The sequence below is a fragment of the Eutrigla gurnardus genome, assembly GCF_963514095.1.
Source record: "Eutrigla gurnardus genome assembly, chromosome: 12".
Lineage (NCBI taxonomy): Eukaryota > Metazoa > Chordata > Actinopteri > Perciformes > Triglidae > Eutrigla > Eutrigla gurnardus.
This window is the reverse complement of record NC_139926.1, coordinates 11,056,174-11,075,669: the sequence shown is the minus strand read 5'-3', so window position 1 is coordinate 11,075,669 and position 19,496 is coordinate 11,056,174. Positions and strand designations below refer to the sequence as shown.

Sequence of the window (19,496 nt, the reverse complement as noted above, 5' to 3'; positions counted from 1 at the left end):
CGTGTGCACACACAGTACTCGCGCACAGAGGAAAAGTTGAAGAAAGTGGAAATGTAGATCTAAAAGACGGTGGACAACTGGACTCTAAACGTAAGAAAACATCAGTCGTTCTGAAGTACAAGAAAGCCGACTGTGGCAGGATGTGAACAGCAAACAAGCTGTTATATTCTGTACCTCAGTAATGGATATAAAATAACAGTAAACAAGATGCACAGGATGCTATTACTCGTTCAGTGGATGCTGTATCCAGAGGAGGACACACAACCGGTGAAGTAAAAGATGAAATTAAATGGTTTGACGTCAAATCTGAGGCAAAAAAAAAAAAGAATTGCCAAACACAGAAGAGATGCCAACCACTGGAGGTGGAAAGGCTGCTCAGAGATACATATCCGGCTCCCTATTAAGATGCTGATTGCGAACTCAATGGTGGAGCGAGTACGCCTCTGGGTGAGTCTGAGGGTTGGGGAGTGTCATCAACCAGGGGGCCAGGTCACATATCCTTCATGAAATATACACAATAATAAGCCATTATAGGAATAGAGCCCACTGTTGCTGGGACTTATAATGATTCACTCAAAGATGGGAATATGAGCCATGCGTCTCCAGCAGCTCCTTGTTCAAGGCGCAAACCCACAAAACGGTTTAGTAATATATAGGAATTAATGTGATAGTATAGTGTTTTGTTTTATTTTAAAAGACCATAATGCTTTGGAATTTCATGAAAATAATAATTGAACAACATTAGAAATGATACAATTTAATTGTAATTTGAAACCTACAGTATAATACAACTGTAGAATTGAAGAAAACGCGATACCCAATTATTTTGCACACACGTCGGCACTCAAAAGTCAAAAGTGTGCTCTTGAATGTTTTCATTTAAGAAAACATTGGTGATTGTCAGAATCTTTTTTCAAAACTGCGTAAGTAGGGTTTAAGAAGAGTGGTTGTTGAATGAGGCCTAATATGTGCTCTGTGTTTTGAGGTGGTGATGGAGAGGTTTCCTGCCATCAAGGTATCTAAGCAACAAGCAAAATTTAAATCTGGTGCTGGTTATAACTAATGACTGGTCAAATTAGACGGTCTAAAAGCTTTCATAAATGGTATTGTTGTCCCTGTGCTTGTGAATTAATGATGTTACCAGGTCATCTCAAAGAACCGTGCCAAAAAACTATTGAGCAACCCTGCCTGATGTGGCTCAGATGATCTGTAATTCAGGCTACTTTGCCTGCTTTTTACAGACATGACAAGAATGAACACTACTCTTTTAAGTAAAGCTTACATGAGGCAGAAAATGATAGAAATAGTGTGGAGAAGAAATAAGCATATCAATGCTTGAAGGACCTTCTGGAGGCAATGAGGGGAAGTGAAATGAGGAATGTTTTTTATTGCAGTCATCCAGAGATTGACTACCGAAGCTGTTAAGATCACAAACAATACAAAGAGACCTTGAGCTCCAGCAAGACCAGCAGAGCCATGGCAACCAATGATCGCTACAAAATAATAAATAATCAACACGACGGATGAAAAGGAGGGAGGAAGGGCAGGAAATAACACAAATCTGATCCTATGTGTGTAATCTGTTCATTCTTAATCTAAGATAGTGATTTTTGTATAAATAAAGTGTGTGTGTGTGTGTGTGTGTGTGTGTGTGTGTGTGTGTGTGTGTGTGTGTGTGTGTGTGTGTGTGTGTGTGTGTGTGTGTGTGTGTGTGTGTGTGTGTATTGTTAGACTGTTGACATTGTCAGCAACATTTTCCCATGCAGGGCAGTGTTTTCTTGTGTACCTTCTAAATAATCAAGTTTCCACAAAAAAGGATGTCCCATAGTGTTCTGTGCAGAGAGCAAAGGGAGTCTAAAGCTGTTTCCAAGAATCTGTTGACTGACTGCTGAGTTATTCAATATTTCCACATTTATTTTCTCTTTATCCAACAGCTGAGAGAGTGTTTAGCAGGGTGAATCAGGGAGTGGTATTTGAGGTTGAACATAGACTTGCCTGCCATTATAGAAATACATTAGCTGACATACTTAGTTTACAAACTTGGTGTGGATTTACCACGTTGTTAGAGTTGTTTGACAACATGTTGAATTCTAGCCATTTAACGGAATAGTTATCCCATCTCTTCCCTCTCTAAGTAAGATCTACTCAGCCCATAGTCCTCAAAACACTCATATTTTTCTTTTGAGCATTCTACTCTAATTATGTCCTCTCTTGCAAGAACTTCACATTGTACATGTTTGTGTATAATTCTAGTTAAACTGAGATTATTTTGCATTCATGTTTTCCCTTGGCAGCCAACAATATATCATTACGGAGCTTATGATTCGGTTCCCCTCCTTTATTCATTACTCCTCTGCCGGACCCAATGAATAACAAAATGTACTTTGAGGATTGGCAGCACATTGGGCTTACAGGACATTGGCTTACAAAACATTGTTCCTGTTCAGACAGAGAGAGAGAAAAATAAATTAGATTGTGCCTCTCAGCTTTGTCTAGGGTTTGTGTTCTACAGAGAACCATCAAGTTTGAGCAGATTGTCTTAATTATAGCAGAGGTTTCATATAATCCACATCAGTTACCACAAATGGACTTGGTCTTGTATCTACCAGGTATGAAAAGTGGTAAGCATATAACATTGCTGCATTGTGTGGAGCAGAGGAGTCTGCCATCAGATGGTTGACATCATCTCCCTGCATCTTTGTTTTGTATCGCTGTTTGCTTCCCTCATGTGTGATGGAAACAGACTAATTCCTTACAGAGTTTCTGAGTAGGAACATGGTTATTATCCCAGCCTCCCAATGGACCTTGAATGCCCCCAGAACACACTCGGAGGCACTGGCATGCATTTTCCAAAAGAAAAGGAGACCATGAAATCCAATCATGTCCTAGAGATTAATAAGAATGTAGGTTACACTAAAGTTCAGTCTTGAATGCGTCTTATTAGATTTTACATTTCTCTAACAATAGACATCACTTGTAAAAAAAGGTTTAGAATCACTGCAGACTTCAAGGAGTTAACTTCGCTCCAGCCAGAGGACATTATGACTGGTAACTGCTGTTTTCATGACTGTCTCCATAGTGACTTTAACTCAGAAACGGTGACCTTAGTGATCCTACAGCCTTGTAGCAGCAGGTTTTCTTCTTGCCTGACACATCGATCAGGGCCTGGAGGTTAAATGGCATAGCCTGGTGAATGTGGGGTTGTACCTCATATGGTGGACACCATTCATTTTGCACATAATCCACAACTTCTACAGTTGGACCTTCACTCTATTTGTAGGGTAATATCTAAATTGAAGTGATAATAAAAGTAAAAAAGTACCTTTTTATCATAATAAAACACCATCAATGCATACAACCAGGCAGCATGAGGTTTCTTTCTAAATTAATTTGCAAATTAGTGGTATATATTGAGGAGACAGGGCTGCTGTTGCCATATATTTCTGTTCCCACATATTTCTAAAGCATGTCCTTGTCTTTTAAGATTGCTTGTTAATTTCGATCAAAAAAGAAAAAGGGGACCAGGAGGACACTGAAAGCTTATTTTACATCCTTGATAACAGAAATAGCCAAACATGCCAATGTTGATCACGGCTGACATGATGCTCGGCGTAAACAAAACTCTGCTCATCCCTGTGATCTATCAAGTAAAGCAGAGTGTGCACCGTGCTGTGGCGTTCTCCCCACTCCTCCTTGCATCTCATATTTTACATCTCACTTTGGAATAGATTTCCTGAAGATGAAATTGTGCATTAAATATGTTGCAAACCCATTTGAATTTCAATGAGAGCCCGGCCCTCCTGTTTGGGCCCACTGGCCCCAGTTGAATTGCTACTATATCAGATTATTTTCAAGAGAGTACACTTTGGTTTGAATTTAATGAATTAATCTGACACACACAAACAAACACTGCAAGAACACACATGCACACAACAGTGTAAACGCACAACAAATACAGTGTGACTAACACTCACACAATGTTTGTACACAGTGAAAGGGGTGCATGAGCTCACTCAGCATTCCCCTGCAGGAAAACACAAAGGCCCCCAGCATTCGTATTCATGTTTAGTGGGAAATCTCCCCAGTTGCTCTGTGCATTGATGAGAGAAGATTCATTCTCTACTAGTTCCACTTCCCATGAACTTGCTGAACTGCTGATGGTTAGAAAACAGAGAATATATTATAGTTTATGCTAAATCAGAGCATAATGTGGGGTGGAGAGAAACCTTTTGTTGAGAGAGTTGTGTGGTCTTTAATCATTCTTATATTGCATGCCATATTTATCTGATATGTGAAATGCAGTAACAATATTTTATTTTCCTAATGCATGTTTGCCATTTCTGTACATATGTTGGTGAACGAAACCCTGCATACACTTGATTAATCAAGTATCATGTATTTATTCATCAGTCAGTTAGGTAGGTTAGTTAACTGTCACTTCAATAAATAATAATATTCAAATTAAATTGGAAGTACCATATAAAGCATGCATTTTCAACATTATCAGTTATGAATTTGTTTTTAACTGTGTAGAAAAAAATGAAGGTCTTATTTTGTTTTTTCTTAGTGTTTTAAATTGTATTTATTTGTTAGGAGAAATAATCCAATTCAGGTTTCAAAGAGTCAAATCAGTCTGAAATTAAATTTAATTAAATTATTTAAATACTGTTAAGAAACAAAACCGATCAGGCCTGTCTCTGGTTGGAATAGAAATTGCAAAGACATGGGATGAAAAATAATACACGTTACAAGAAGATTATATCGTCTACTGCTACTGATTTGCACTGACCTTTGTCGATAGGCACAATTATAGATATTCTGGGTCTCTTTGTAACTCTCATAACATAGAATTCTGGCTGTTAATACACATCGCATGCCATAGCGGGGTAACATATAGTGCACAAATGTCTCTGGTATATTTAAATAAAATGTCAAATGTTAATTATAGTACACTACAAAAGGTTCTGCACACATGTATTATTATGTTAATTCCAGGAAACTAATGTATGATGCGATTGATGAATAATTGTCGCTTGAATCAGGCATTCGCCCATTAAATGCACAACCTTTGCTGTATGACATACATGAAGTTTCAGGTTATATTTCATTAATATTTAATAGTATTTTATGATGTAAGGTAAACACAGCCCTTTTTCAGGGGGGGGGGGGGGGGGGCAACACTGTGGAAAATCTCATTATATATCTTATGATAAAGGACGTGCAGTAAAATATTATGTTTATCAAATAATTACTTGAGATATTCAAAGTATTACTAGAACAACAGAAAGGAAAAAAATCCCACATTTTTGACGAAAGAAAGTTCTGCTATATGATGTGCAAAAAAAAAAGGAAATTCCTCTGTTGATTCTGTGGTGAAAAATCAACAAACCAAATATGCTGTTAATCCCATCCACCATCTCAGCCTCTGAGACTTGAGCAATGATTGGCAGACAGTCCCATCAGTGTTACGACTGCTCGGTATAGTTGGGGCTGTCACAAGGCAACACGACGGCTTGGTATGAGAGTGACTTGTGACTGACACTACAGCAGGGGACTTGTCAGGGTAACGCCATAAGAACGGCATGTAGGCGGGTGAAACCAAGAGAAACAAACGGGCATACAATGCAACTGAGCACCACTTGTGTACTTTATGACACTTGAAGTTGTCAATCTGCACCATATGTCAGCTACACAGTCAAAACTTGCAACACATAAAAGTGCATGTCAACAAATCAATAAAGGCTTCTGTTGACAGAAAAGTAATATTACGCCCCAACTTGAGGCGTTATAGAACATTGTGAATGCTTACTGCCAACTGGGAACATCACCACAATGGATGGATAAAGGCTGTTGATGCATTTTTTATGACACACTGTGAAATGCATTCAACTTAACAACTAATTAAGTCTTCTCCCCATTGTTCAAGCTGTTGAAAAGTTGATTCACCATCAATCTTTATCATAGGCGACTGGAGTTGACCTGGATGACTGAGAATCTTCTCAGACACGATTCACCTACGAGTTGTGCTTGTTTTTATTTTTTTTAACATATTATGTGAAATATCACATACATTTTAACAATTGCTATTTAGTCTGGCTTTCCAGAGGAAAGTCCAGATGGCTCAGTTTACTATAGTTTGCTATATCAACAGCAACTAGTTATGACCTTGTTATGATGTTCAGCATGATTCAGCAAGGTTCAGTCTAATGGCAGGGGCCGTTTGTTTATTTAAACAAACGGGCTGGTGCCCCCTAACTTTTTCATTTAGGTACACCAGCACATAATTTAGGTAATAATCTTTTGGCACCGCAATAATACCCATAATACACTTTTTCTTTATAGTTCCCGTATACCCTGGTCCTGACTATACACATAAAGACAATAAAGATAAGAAAAACGCGAAAGAACAAAAAACAATGCTCCAGACAAGCAGCATTTCCAGCGATGCTTTGGCCATACTCTTTGCAATAAATGCATAATGTTAGCTGTCTTGTCATATCTGAGCCATGGAAACTAGACAAGCCACTACTTCTGAAACACTTAGGCCTGTTTGGTTTTGTGGGCTCAGAGTCAATCAGAGATGAAGGCCCGCCCCTAATCAGCCTCTGATTGGCTCAGACTGTGGTATTTCAGGGCGCGAACCAAAAAGTGCTGATTATGCATCGGCTATATTTCACTGTGTGCATGTGTTGGCCATTTCAAGTGGAGTTGAAAAAAAAACAGCTAAAAACAACTAAAACTTACTCTGACTAGCTAACTCTTAAACTTGTCATCCAACCAATGGCAATGACATGATGGATGTATTTGCTATCAGTGCTAGTGATGTAACATTTCTCAACTGTTCACATTTGAACCATGACATTAGTTTGACAACAGTTTAGCTTAAAGAGATTACAACTCCTGAGACATCTGAAACAGCTTGTAAAACAAGTTAAGTTAGGTCTTCCCTGTAAACAGATGTTTTCTTCAAATCTTTCGGGAAAATGGGCTGCATACAAGACCAAGCGAATAGCCACTTTGTGGTATTTAGCTACCAGCATCGTCATTATCAAGATTCATCACTGATATCAGTAATCGTATCAGAGGACGGACAACTTACAGTTCTATAGCCTTGTTCCACATGATGACGTATCCAGACAAAATGAAGGACTCGATGTTGACGATGTGTGTGTTTCCGCGCTCTGTCCCCACGTACAGCCATTTACTTTGAAAGGGAAGGTGGCAAAACGTGATCCTGTGAGAACAAGAAACAAAGAAGGGAAGAGATTATCATAAAGGGACCAATGCTTCAGTTTGTTTCAAAAACATACAGCTATTTTAATTCAAAATGTTGCTTCCTTCAACAATATAAACAGTTTGGGCTATTTCCAAATATTACAGCTCTAAATTATTTTGGGGCACGAATCAATCAATCAAACAAGCATGAGCCGGGAGGCAGTGATTGGATGATTTTTTTTTTGGCTGTATAAATATATACACACATACTCACTGCATTGAAAATCAGCTCAGTCACTGCTCATGTGTGGCTCCAGTATTTTTTTATAACACAGACCATGTTAAAAAATACATAGATAATAGATAATCATTAAACAGTATTGTTCTATGATCTATATTTTCCAAAACTATTTGGGATTCCACATATTTCCAGTTGTTTTTCTTTTGAGAAACCATGATTTTTGCTGTTAGCAAATCAATAAATACCACTGAAGGCCTGTAAGGTATTCATGTGGCGTATAACTATAATCTTGATATGATGCAAGGCTGCTTAAACCATTATTGCTCTGGAATTAGCAACTGACATCTTCATAATCCCCTTAAGCAAGAAAGATCTGCACACATTAAGTCACTCCTGTCCATGCTGATTACCTTGCAGAGGGGGGAGGGGTTATTCGGTGCTAGTACCACAGCCCCCCACTCAGCAAGTGGCAGGATTATTAGATAGAAGACAAATGAGATGGCAGACAATTCAATAAGGATTTTAGGGGCTTGGGGAGATGACAATATTCAAAATGGCAGGGGGGGCAGAAGTGCTATGAGAGCAACAGAGGATTAGAAAGTCTTTTTACATCATGCATTTAGCCTTAGCACACCAAATGTACATATTCCTTTGCTTGAGGAAGGGACTGACCTTTGCGAATCATTAGGTCTAATTCTTTGTCATAGAAAGCAACACGGACCTAAACCTCTTCACGATGTAAAACATGTTGATAGTTAGTCATCCGAATTGCCGTATCTCAAAATAACACTGTGAGTGAGGATATTTTTGCTGTGGAAAACACGGGGCCTCTATATTAAAGCCTCTTAGCACTGATAACTTGGGTAATGTGCTCACCATTTCAATAAAATTTCACAGGAAGGGTAAAATGAGTCTGGTTTAAGAGAAAACATCACTGAAGGAAAGGATGAGAAGCTGCCAGGAAGGGGAAGTTGGTAAGTAGCGATGAATACACATCCACAGGGAAATATGGAGACAGTCGGAGGCGTGTTTTCATTCCATACAGTCAGACCAAACACCACCAACATTTATAATTCTCATTCAAAGAGGACAGGAGGTTTAGCTGCCAGCTGTCCGCCCACCACCAGACCAGGAAAGGAGGAAATATCCAGAATGAAGTAGAAAGATGTAGACATTAAATATATTGGTGACATCATCTAGGGAACTGGCCACATTGGATAACTCAAAGTCACAGATGATTAAATTAGCTAAAATGCCTCTTTGTACTGAGCAATAAAAAAATAAAAAAACAACTGCAGTCAGAGTCCAATGATTCATGCATTGCAGTGGGTATTTTATTTTGACGGAAAGTCTTCACATCCTTTATGACAACAGCATGACAGTCGACGAGGGGTGGCAGACACGAGATACTGACAGTTATCACAAAACAATTCTCTGCACCATTTCCAGTGACTAATAAGTTATAATTGGGGAATTCTTCGGGGTGTTAGGGTGCTAATTGTCAGATATTCAGTCTAGAGACACAGAGCTAAATGGCAAGTCACTGCCTGGCCGATGACGGATGACTCATAATGCCTTTTTTCATCTTTTAAGCTTCGAGCACGATTCACTGCTCTGCCACTGAGCGTGAGTGGTTCTGCTTCCTACCACATCGGCCCACAAAACATTATTCCTAACCTTCACCTGTGCATCACTGTGTGGGCATGTGTATCACTGAGTGATGTACAGCTAGTAGGTTATGACCCTAAAATATAAAATCTCACAGGGAAAGTTTAACAGGGTCTACTATGTGATGATTTCACAAAGGATTGATATGTTGAGGTTGTTGCAGTAGCAAACATAAGAGTTCTTTCCCTAACAACTTGCGCAGAAAACACATGGCTCTAACTCCTCCAGCCCATTATCCTTTAAGGCTCTGTTGCATTATGAAAGTGCACCTACTCGAGTTTTATGTTTAATATCCTTTTTTTTAATAGCAGGATTTCAATTTTTCTGTCTTGCTGTGAAAGCGTTTTGCTCTCTTTTGACGGAAAGTTTTAATAGAGACAAATCACATCCAGTGACTCAGCCGAAGTCCTTGAATTGAAATATCAATCGCATCGTGTTTGCCAACACTTGTACTCATCAAAAGTAACACTTGAATTAACACTGTGACCTTGCTTCTTTTTTTTTTGACCAACGAGAAGAAAGAAAACTTTGTGGGAGAAACAAAAATGAAAATAAATAATATAGTGGCGTTGGCAGACTTGGTTCTCTCAGTCATACAGCAGCCTTGTATGCCTACAATGATAATAAATGCCTTACTTTTACTGAATCCACTTAATTTGCGTTTTGAATACATTTTATATTTCATCACATTTATTGGGAATGCAGTCATATTCAATTAATGCCCTTGCATAACCGGTGCTACAAGGTGAGAATTATCTTTGAGTTGAAGTGAATGTTTTTCATGGAGAAAGACAAAATGTATAAACAGAGAAAGAAAAGAAAAACAGAAGATCTCTCAAACTGTTAAGAGGGTTTTTAATTGTAAACCTTATTTCTTGCAAGCAGATGAAGCCTCGCTACAGGGATATATAGGGCTGGACAATTCTTAGCACAGTAACTTACATATATTGAACTGAAGGACAATGCCTAGCCTTAACGCCATGCAGGGTGGGCTAAGAAAAGCAGTGCCATTCATAACTAGGCAGTCTGGTGGCCTTGACGAGAGCATTGATAAGTTTCAGTTCAGTCGCCTGCCGGTATTGTGTCTCGAGGATAAAGGTGGATGTCAAAGGAGATGGATGCAGCCGCCTAATAACTACTGGGAAGTCGGCTTTCACAGCCTGTGGTGGTGTTAGTGGGGGTGGCTCACGAGACAGAAGGGGTCGCCAGCTGAGACAGCAGAGAGAGCTTCAAGCCAGTCCTTCTCAGGTTTGTCAGACAGGGTGAAAAAGGATCGGAGGTAGGACAGAGGAGTCGGCCTATTCCTGTCAACACTCTGCTTCCCTGTCTTCCCGATTGAACTGATTAAATGTGTCTTTCTGGTGGAACGGCTTTGACGGCTGCCAATGCTGAAGCAAAGAGATGGTTTAGCAGCCAATGTGTGCTACGTGGTCTGGGATGTGGTGTGAGTAGGAGTCTTTCTGGAGCACAGGGGTTGCTGCCTAGTGACAGTGATGATGGGAAATAACTCTATAAAGTAATACATCTGTTGAATAACGGACAACTATAGCCTATGTATGGAGCTACGACAGTCACATCTATCTTTCAGTGGAGTAAGATATGGTGTGTGTGTGTGTGTTAATTTATGCTTACCTCTCTCTATTAAATTTGAGTGAATGGAGGACGGCCGGTCGTCTCTGACGGAGATTCCACAAGTGAAGCGTGTCATCTGCACAGGCTGAGACCAGCGCCCCCTAAAGGTAAAACAAGAGGCATCAAAAATATCAGAACTGAATCATTACTGTGGCCGTAAGATTCTAACTGTAAAGAACCCAAAATACATAAAAGACTCAAACAATCTACTGGTGTACACAGAGATGCATTTGGTCACACTAACATGAACCAAGTGAAGTTTCTCTGAAATATACAGAGCTCACACAGCTTTCACCCAAACGACATTTCGGAAATTGATTTTTCTTCATTTCCCAGAATGCCTTTAACAGCTAACAGATAATGTATTATTGTAATTAGAATAGATAAGTGCAGAGAGCAATTAGCAACTTAAAAGAAACAGAAAGAAGTTTCCAGTTGAGGAAAATTGAGAATTGCTTCCCTAATTTCCTCCTGGGTGACAGAACAAGGAGATGCGTCATGTTGTTTTGAAAGTCTTCCAGCTATTAAGCTCAACTGTGATGCAAATATCCCCATGTATTAGTAACTCTGGTTGTACTTTGACACATTGAGGGGTTTCACTGTCTATCTAAAATTGTAAATGGTCAATAGAAAGTTAAACTGAACCATTATCAGCGTGTTGTACTCTCTCTGAAACGCTTCACCAATGAACACAAATTACAGTAAAGGGCTTTGCAGATCCACACAATTGTAAGTAAACAGTTAGAATTGCTGCGATACAACGGCATTGGGATCATAACCATGATCAGGATGATGTTTCAAATGTGTGTACTGCATACAGTTTACTATATGAAGCCTGTTCATATTCATGTGTTCTTCTTGTGGGAGGGGCTTGATGAAGGGAGGGGGAGGAGAGCTACAGAATGAGAGTTGGTGGGGGGCTTTCCAGTAAACTGCCTACGCTGGGGTTACCCCTTGAATTAATATGCTGAAAGGTTATTATGGAATTTGCCCAGTAATGCCAACAATGCACTGCCTACCCCAGCTTTAATTCTGATAAGATATTTTAAACAACTGTTCCACTTGTACATAGAAAGATACAGTGTGTTGAAATAAAGAATGTTGTGTACTCTGACTGTCTTGGTTTCTGTACAAAATAACAAAGACATCATATAAAAGTGAACGTAAACCATGAGAGGAAAAATATTTGAAATGATGTCAACAGGTTTCCTTAATTCTGAGGACTGTAATTACAGTGAAATTCCCAGTGCGGCTTTGCTACCAGGGCATCACTGTAAAGACTGCAGCCCAGGGAGAATTGTATTAGATTACCTGCTTAAACGTAGGATTAAAGACTTTACAATACAACATTCTGCCCAATGATGTCCACATCGGTGAAAGGGTTCTCCCCTGTCACTGCATCTCTCACTCTGTACTTTAATATCAATAAAAACATACAGAGTAAAAATACACTATACTATATCAGAATGTGTATGTGTGAAAGCATTTCTAGAAATCAAACTGTCAAACTGTCACACAGCCCTTTGTTAGTATGCAAACTAACCATACATCCTAATGTTTTTGAGGGGAAATGATTTATTACATTCAGACAGTGAAAGGATTTATCAGTGTCTAGTAAAAAGGCTTAATCTGTGAATAACTCTTCCTTTACCCCTCCCCCATCCAGGTTCTAAATATCAATGAAGCTCTGTTTGTGCGACAAGGCAACATTAATCTTCCTAAATGAATTCAACAGGAAATAAAGATTTAATGAACAACATATTTATTTGAACATTTTCCACCTCCTGCCTCCTATTTAGTTTGACACCCTTCTGTTCATCATACATACACAAAATGATAAGCTCCTCTTAAGCCACGTCAGATATGAGCTATGGGGGATGTGCTGCTGATTACCTGGCATTTAGAAAGCAAATTAGAAAATTAGAACTCCTGATTCAGGCTTTGATGTCTTTCCATTATCAAGATTTTAATACAATTTTGTTAAGTTTCACTTCAGACTCGATATGAAATATATTTGCTCCCTGATTAATTTCAATGCGTTGAATTATCATCAATTTCTTGAATTTCTGCTCTACTGTTCCCAGCATCCTCGGGTAATTTGAACCATTAATATTAAAACTAATTTCACAGTTATAAAAGCATGATTTTCAACATCCTTTCCAATACGGATGGAGTTTGTTTCTGTCACCTGAAGGAGTAAGCGGAGGTGAAGCAGCCGTTAAATTAATGAAAAAATGATTCATCAAGAGAACGGGAGAGGCAGACGGGGTGAGAGCCGGGTTCACAACTCCATTATTGTATAATTATCTTGACGTCTCGATGGAATCACAGGGGGGATGAGCAGGCACATAAATCCCAAAAATGACATCAATATATGTCAGGGCGCATGGCTTTAGGTGCGTAAATGTGTACTAGGAGGATTAGTAGTCTAGTAAAACTGATAGTATCAATAATAAATATCTAGGATTCTTCTAGGGTTCTTAAACCTTACAAAGTAAATATTTTTATGTCTTTGTCATGCTGTATAGATTTGGTCAGTGGGAATCACTGTCTAAAGCACTCGTTAAACAAATGTGTGCATCAAATGATCCGTTATTGGCTAGTGAATCAATATGTCAACTACTGTGTGGCCTGACACAAAGCCAGTTCTTTCCCGTAACTGAGGCGTGAAACTTAAAAAGATTAACTTTCCCCAACTCCAGCTGAAAAAAATGCAGTGAAGGGTACATGATCTGCCTGAAAGAATTCAATACGTAGCATACTTTTGTCAATCAATACCAATAAAAAGAAACACCTGGACATTTTAATTTCAAAAAGTTAAGATAACTACGCTTTGGCCTGGTTCATCAGCTGCAGTGAGCTATTTTAGTTCTCCAAGCAGAGCTCATTTTGGGTCGTGTCAAAGGTTAATGAGGTGTGTCTGGCTGCCTGGACGACATCTGTTCCGTCTGTCCTCTAGCTACTCCTCTTTGTCCTCGCTACCTAAACACAATATAACACTCAATATGAGACTTATACATGTATAAAAATGGATCTTGTGAAACTGTTTTTCTCTCAAGTGGTAATTTAAAAACAAATATGTGACCAAATAGTATTTAAATTAATTAATTATTTCTGATTTATGACAAAATAAACTTGACAAACATCTCAAATTAATGTGTGGCATATACAGTACACATTTTTTGTAACTACAGTCAATAATCTGATCCTTTCAGGATATTTTTGTTTTAAGGAAATGTATATGACACTAAATACAAGACTCTCTTCTTTAGAAAAAAAAACATAAATACCCTCGTTCAATCCAACCCTCAGCATTGCATTACAATCCTTCTCACCTTTTCCTTCCCTAAGCAGTTTCCCCCCACCATCCAACCTCATCTGACACCAAACCTCAGCAGCCCCCTCAGCCTCTTTGTATTATTCATCAAGCAAACTAATGGATTCAGAAAAGGCAAACAAACACATTCATTAGCCTATATTTCACACCATCCACACAGCACAGTGACAGAAACAAAACAATCTCCTCATAGAATGGTGCGAGAGAGAGAGAGAGGGGGGGGGGGGGGCTTATGTGGATGACATGGTCTGTAATTACGATCACATAATAAAACGATTTACAACTACATGTGTGGGATTGTGTAAAAGCTTTGACAGAGAGAGAGAGACTATACAAATCCTCAATACATGCAGAAGGTCATCATTGCAGGCACCTGCAAGAAGTGGCCTCTTCTGAAGACACAAGTCAACCAATAGCAGGGAGGCTGATAACACACACACTGAAGCCAAAAGGGCACTGACTTACAGCACTGCTATTTGTCTCTCTGTCAAACCATTAGCAGAGCTACAGACTTCACTGTGATTTGCGGTTGCTCAATATAAGAGAAACCAGTGGGGAGAGTCTACGCACACGCACACGCACACGCACACGCACACGCACACGCACACACACACGCACACACACACGCACACACACGCGCGCGCGCACACACACACACACACACACACACACACACACACACACACACACACACACACACACACACACACACACACACACACACACACACACACACACACACACACACACAGAGTTAATCAAACACACATACTTTACAAACCCACCAATTGAATAAGACACACTTGGTCCCACATGCTGTTGTTGCACAATCCTGTCTCCTACAAAATCATGTTCCCGTTCAAATAATCTCAACTCTCAATTTCACTGAGTTATGTTTAGGCAATAAAACCAGTTGTTACATCATGGTTTTGCATCAAATATTAGTACGTCTGATATGGTATTTTAGTTATGGGCATAAAATAAAATAAAACAACATTTTATTTTCAAAGAGGACACAAACAGTGGCCTCCTGAGTGAAAGTCCTGTGTTTGGGTATCATGCATGCTCACAGCCTTGGTTAAGAAACTCAACAACATTTAGGTACTACTTACACACAGACAGCAGACCCACGCACATACTCATACACACATATACAAAGTCAGTTCCTGTCACACAAGTACAAGAAGGCCCATCCATCTCCATTTGCCTCAGACACATCACAAGTAGGCCAGTGAGTGATGGAGAAGTGGGCTGAGAGAGCCAGTGGGCTTGAAAAGAAATAGAGTGGGCAAAGAAGCAAGCTGAGAGGCAGGACAAGTGCGTGGATCACTGCAGAATGAAGGAAAAAACACAAAGAGAGGGACTGCTTTTTGTTCCAGACATGGTGACTTGGCTTCTGCTCTAACTTACAAGAGGTCACTTTGTTTTCTCTAATACACCTGCAGTATTTTGTTAGTAAACAAAGTACAGCAGTGAGAAAGCTGCTGATAAAGTCCTGAAATGCTGACGCGGAGCACTGTCACATGTCAACCCACACAATACCGATCTGTCAGAATAAAACACGAGCTTGGAGGGAATGTGGTTTTAAAGGCAGGGAGGAAAACATCTATTGTCCTTGAGGAAGTCATGATGAGTACAGGTATATAAGTGGCTCCACATGGAATAATTGCGAGTTAATAAGTGATTTAACATTTAATACAGTTTGCCACACTTCTCATCCATTGAAAAGAAATCCATCAAAGTCATTCCATTACATTTGAAAACAAACCCACTTACAGTCAGCAACAAAACAATTGTGTAAAATTGAATGAATCATTTATGGAATCACATGAACAAAGGTGCACCAATAAGCTCCCATTTCATCTTTTTCCAGATCGCTCTCCTTTTCTTTTGCCACCCACAGTGTTCCTAACACTGAAGTGATACCTTTTCTAACTTTAGTGGTTAGACAATCTTGTTGCCAGTGGTCTTGATCTTTCAGGCCAATGTGTTCCACTGAATATTAAACCACCAAATCACTCACATTATTTGATTTGTCAACGAAACAGGTGAAAATATGTTATCAATTTTCTAATTCACAAATTTACGTTAATACTCCATCAGAGACCAACAATAACTAATGATCTTGGATGCATGGAAAACTACACCCATTACACCAGTCACATCAGGAAATGGCTTAGCAATTAAGCAGGGACCCATCTGCCTTATAATAGATGCTGTATATTTCAGAAGGAAGTAGAAAGTCTCTGGTGATATTTTATCAAATCCCATTACAATACCCCAATTCAATTAATTTCTCACACAAATATTGTACTCCATTACCAAGGCAATGAATTAATCTCTGCTTTCAAACAGAAACTATGAAACAAAATAGATATATAAAATAGGCATTGGATAACACAGTTTATCCCTCCAATAACCTGGTAAATTTAAAATCCCTCAAGAAAGAGAGAGAGAGAAGACATTTAGATCCATGGAGTGGACCAGTTGCTGATTACTGCATTGTAATGGAATCCGGCTTACCTCATTGATGAGAAACTGAAGTTGAAGAACAGCTGCTCCACTCTCATGCTGACTGTAACAGTCCACTCCAGGTCGTCCCAGTCTGATGACATCATGAAGTCAAGGAAGCTTATAGAAGTGCACTTAACAAAGAAAGTGGCAGGCAATAAGGGTACATGCCAGTATTTTTGAGTTATTGAGGAAAGACATGATCCAATCAATACTTCAAGTACTTCAAGGATACTCCACTACAATGATCAGACAGTGTTACGGGCATATCATGAAATTTTTCACAGAGTATATTTGCTGTGTTTAAATCTCTCCCCAGGCATTATTTTGTAGGTATTTCTATCAAGGACTAAATATTACAAACCCCCCTCAGTGTAACGCAATACAACACAATGATCATTAGTTGAGTGAACACCTCCCTAAAACAGGCTCAACAAACCCTGAGTATTCATAAATGTAGGTTTGACTGTTGTATTCCGACATCCCTTTAAGCTGGCAGCTGAATGTATAAAGAAGCCCGATAATGGTAACAGCCATACATTATGCATGACATGATACTATTCTCATACCAGAACCTAAAAGTAAGTGCAGTTTTTGTACCTCTTTCGAAAGCAATTTCCCAATGTGTATTAAACAACGCATCCTAGCACCCATGATGAAGAACCCTGTATTTACTGAATGTGGCAGCTTGGTTAGAAATCAGGTATGGTAACCAATGGGAGTAAAATCCCCAAGCACATCCTTCAAAGCAGGTGGAGATCTGCAGGAGGGGGATATGACACAGCATGAAAACAGAGCCGGTCGGATCTGGTACAGGAGCAGTTATTTCATCAGAATTCAAAGGTTTCCAACATTGCTTGAGTTACGGAAAACAACATGTAACCCTGCAATGACCAAAATGATCCTGCTATGTTTCACAATTCACTATGTCACTGTATAAAATTGGCAAATGCCAACTTTATTATTCCTGTCAAGCACATTTTTATCTCAGATTAGAAAGTATACATAATTTATCCATAAAACATTTTCTAGGTAATGAGTTGTACCGGAATGACATTTAACCAAACCTACACGCTTGTACTGTCTCTGTAATAGTCGTTATTGCACATATTAGACAGCTTTTATGCTCTGTTTTATGATTGCATGTGCACATGGAATGTAGTAGCAGTCGGATACAAATCCTAAGAAGCCGCTACGTTGCCCTACCCTTGTACCTCCAGGGATTTCTGTCCACCTCACTTTGCATCAATTTGCTACTTACACCTTCCAAACAGCTCCGGGCAAGGGGATTGTGCAACATGTATGAACCACAATCAAATATTTCACTTCAGTTGTCTCAAACTGCAGAACGAGTGAGTCAGTGAGAACGAAATGTGTGTTCAGATTTATCAAAAGAAAATATGAGTAATGGACATGGAGAGTAGGAGTTTACAGAACAAAGATTTAACCTGCTGCAGAATTACCGCACTGAGAGAGGAGGAAGAAAGGAGGGATTTAGTTTCTCTGCTGTTGTTTTGGATTTTCTGTGTGGAACACGGATGTGCTGACAGCGTATCTAGTTGCAAATCCTCGGACTGAATTCATTATTAGCATAGTCATTTCAATCCAGGTGTTCCTTAGATGTTGTGTTCACGAGTTATCATTATTACAGAAGAATAAACACATATGAAGATTGAATTCCACACAGGCATCACTAGCTGTATTCAGTTTTACATAATGCAGATGTGCGAGAGGACTCAATCAGAAAACCAACAGATTGATAGTATGCAGTGTGAGCACATCTCATTTCACTTTCACAATGTATTCTGAAGCCAACGGACCAGAAACAGCGTTGCTAGATTGACTTATCATATCTACAGCAGCAGCAGCAGCCATGGACTCTGATATGGTGAACTGCTGAACCTGGCTACAGATCGCAGGTGCACTGAGGAGGAAAGACTCCAGATAGATGAGAATGTTGATGTAGCACAACAATGCATTGTTTTTATTAAATAAAGTGATTCAACAACTAAACATTCCATCCTTTTGTAAAAATGACATGTTCTAAATGTTGTGTCCAAGTTTCCCCTCAATCGCTTTCTTCCGCTCTCATAGGCTGGAGCTCCAGGTGAGATATTTAGCCTGCTATGACGCAAGATTCGACACAACGCCAATTTATCGGGAAGCTCAAAAAACAAAAGGCGAGCAGCAAAATTGTGTGAACTACACTAGCCGTCGCAGAGGGCCTCTTCAACATGACTGTGTATGTGTGGGTGGAGCTTAGCCTCTGTGTTACACCGGAGAGCAGGAGAGAAGCAGCATGCCTGTGAATGAAACCAAAACAAAGCTGCATAGTTTTGTGTCAGCATACTGTTAAGCAATATGATTATTTATGCCACTGCATACAAAGACACTCATACTGGAGAAAGGACGTCAAATAGACATTTTCTAAATTATTTCCTTGTTGTCTCTCCATCTCTTTTTCACACTGCCAGCCAAGTGAACTGAACCACATCATAGGGAAAAAAAGACAGGACATAAATCACCAAATGTTCAAGCTTACATGGAGAGAGGCGTTTTGTGCCCACACACCCACATTGAGCACCAGACAGAGAAACATTTTGACCTGTGGCAAGAACAAGTCTGTCCACTTAGTCAAATAGTCTATATGTATTTCTCCTTCGAATAGCCACACAGTGGGTGACATTAAGTACAAAAGGCTCGTGTAAAAACAAGTCAGATATGACTTATGGATGTTTGACAAGGTGTCAATACTGACAATGTGAGTCAGGCTTGTCACAGTGGGTGCAATAGACTCTTATGCTGTCGACATCATCAAAAATATGCAATGAGTTCATGATTCAGCCACAGTCATCCAGACGAGATTTAGCAAGCTTTGAACATTCAATTCAA

At 39.4% G+C, this 19,496-nt stretch overlaps 1 protein-coding gene across 12 annotated transcripts in view; it reads right to left on the bottom strand.

The window, feature by feature from the left end:
* Positions 1 to 19,496, bottom strand: part of stxbp5l (syntaxin binding protein 5L) — a 110,900-nt gene that overhangs the window by 48,777 nt on the left and 42,627 nt on the right. For all 12 annotated transcript variants that reach the window (XM_084022360.1, XM_084022366.1, XM_084022364.1 and 9 more), the window contains exons 3-5: positions 16,617 to 16,698; positions 10,757 to 10,857; positions 7,100 to 7,234 (exon numbers count right to left, since the gene is read on the bottom strand). In XM_084022360.1, coding sequence (XP_083878486.1) covers positions 7,100 to 7,234; positions 10,757 to 10,857; positions 16,617 to 16,698 — 318 coding nt within the window. The remainder of the gene's footprint in view (positions 1 to 7,099; positions 7,235 to 10,756; positions 10,858 to 16,616; positions 16,699 to 19,496) is intronic.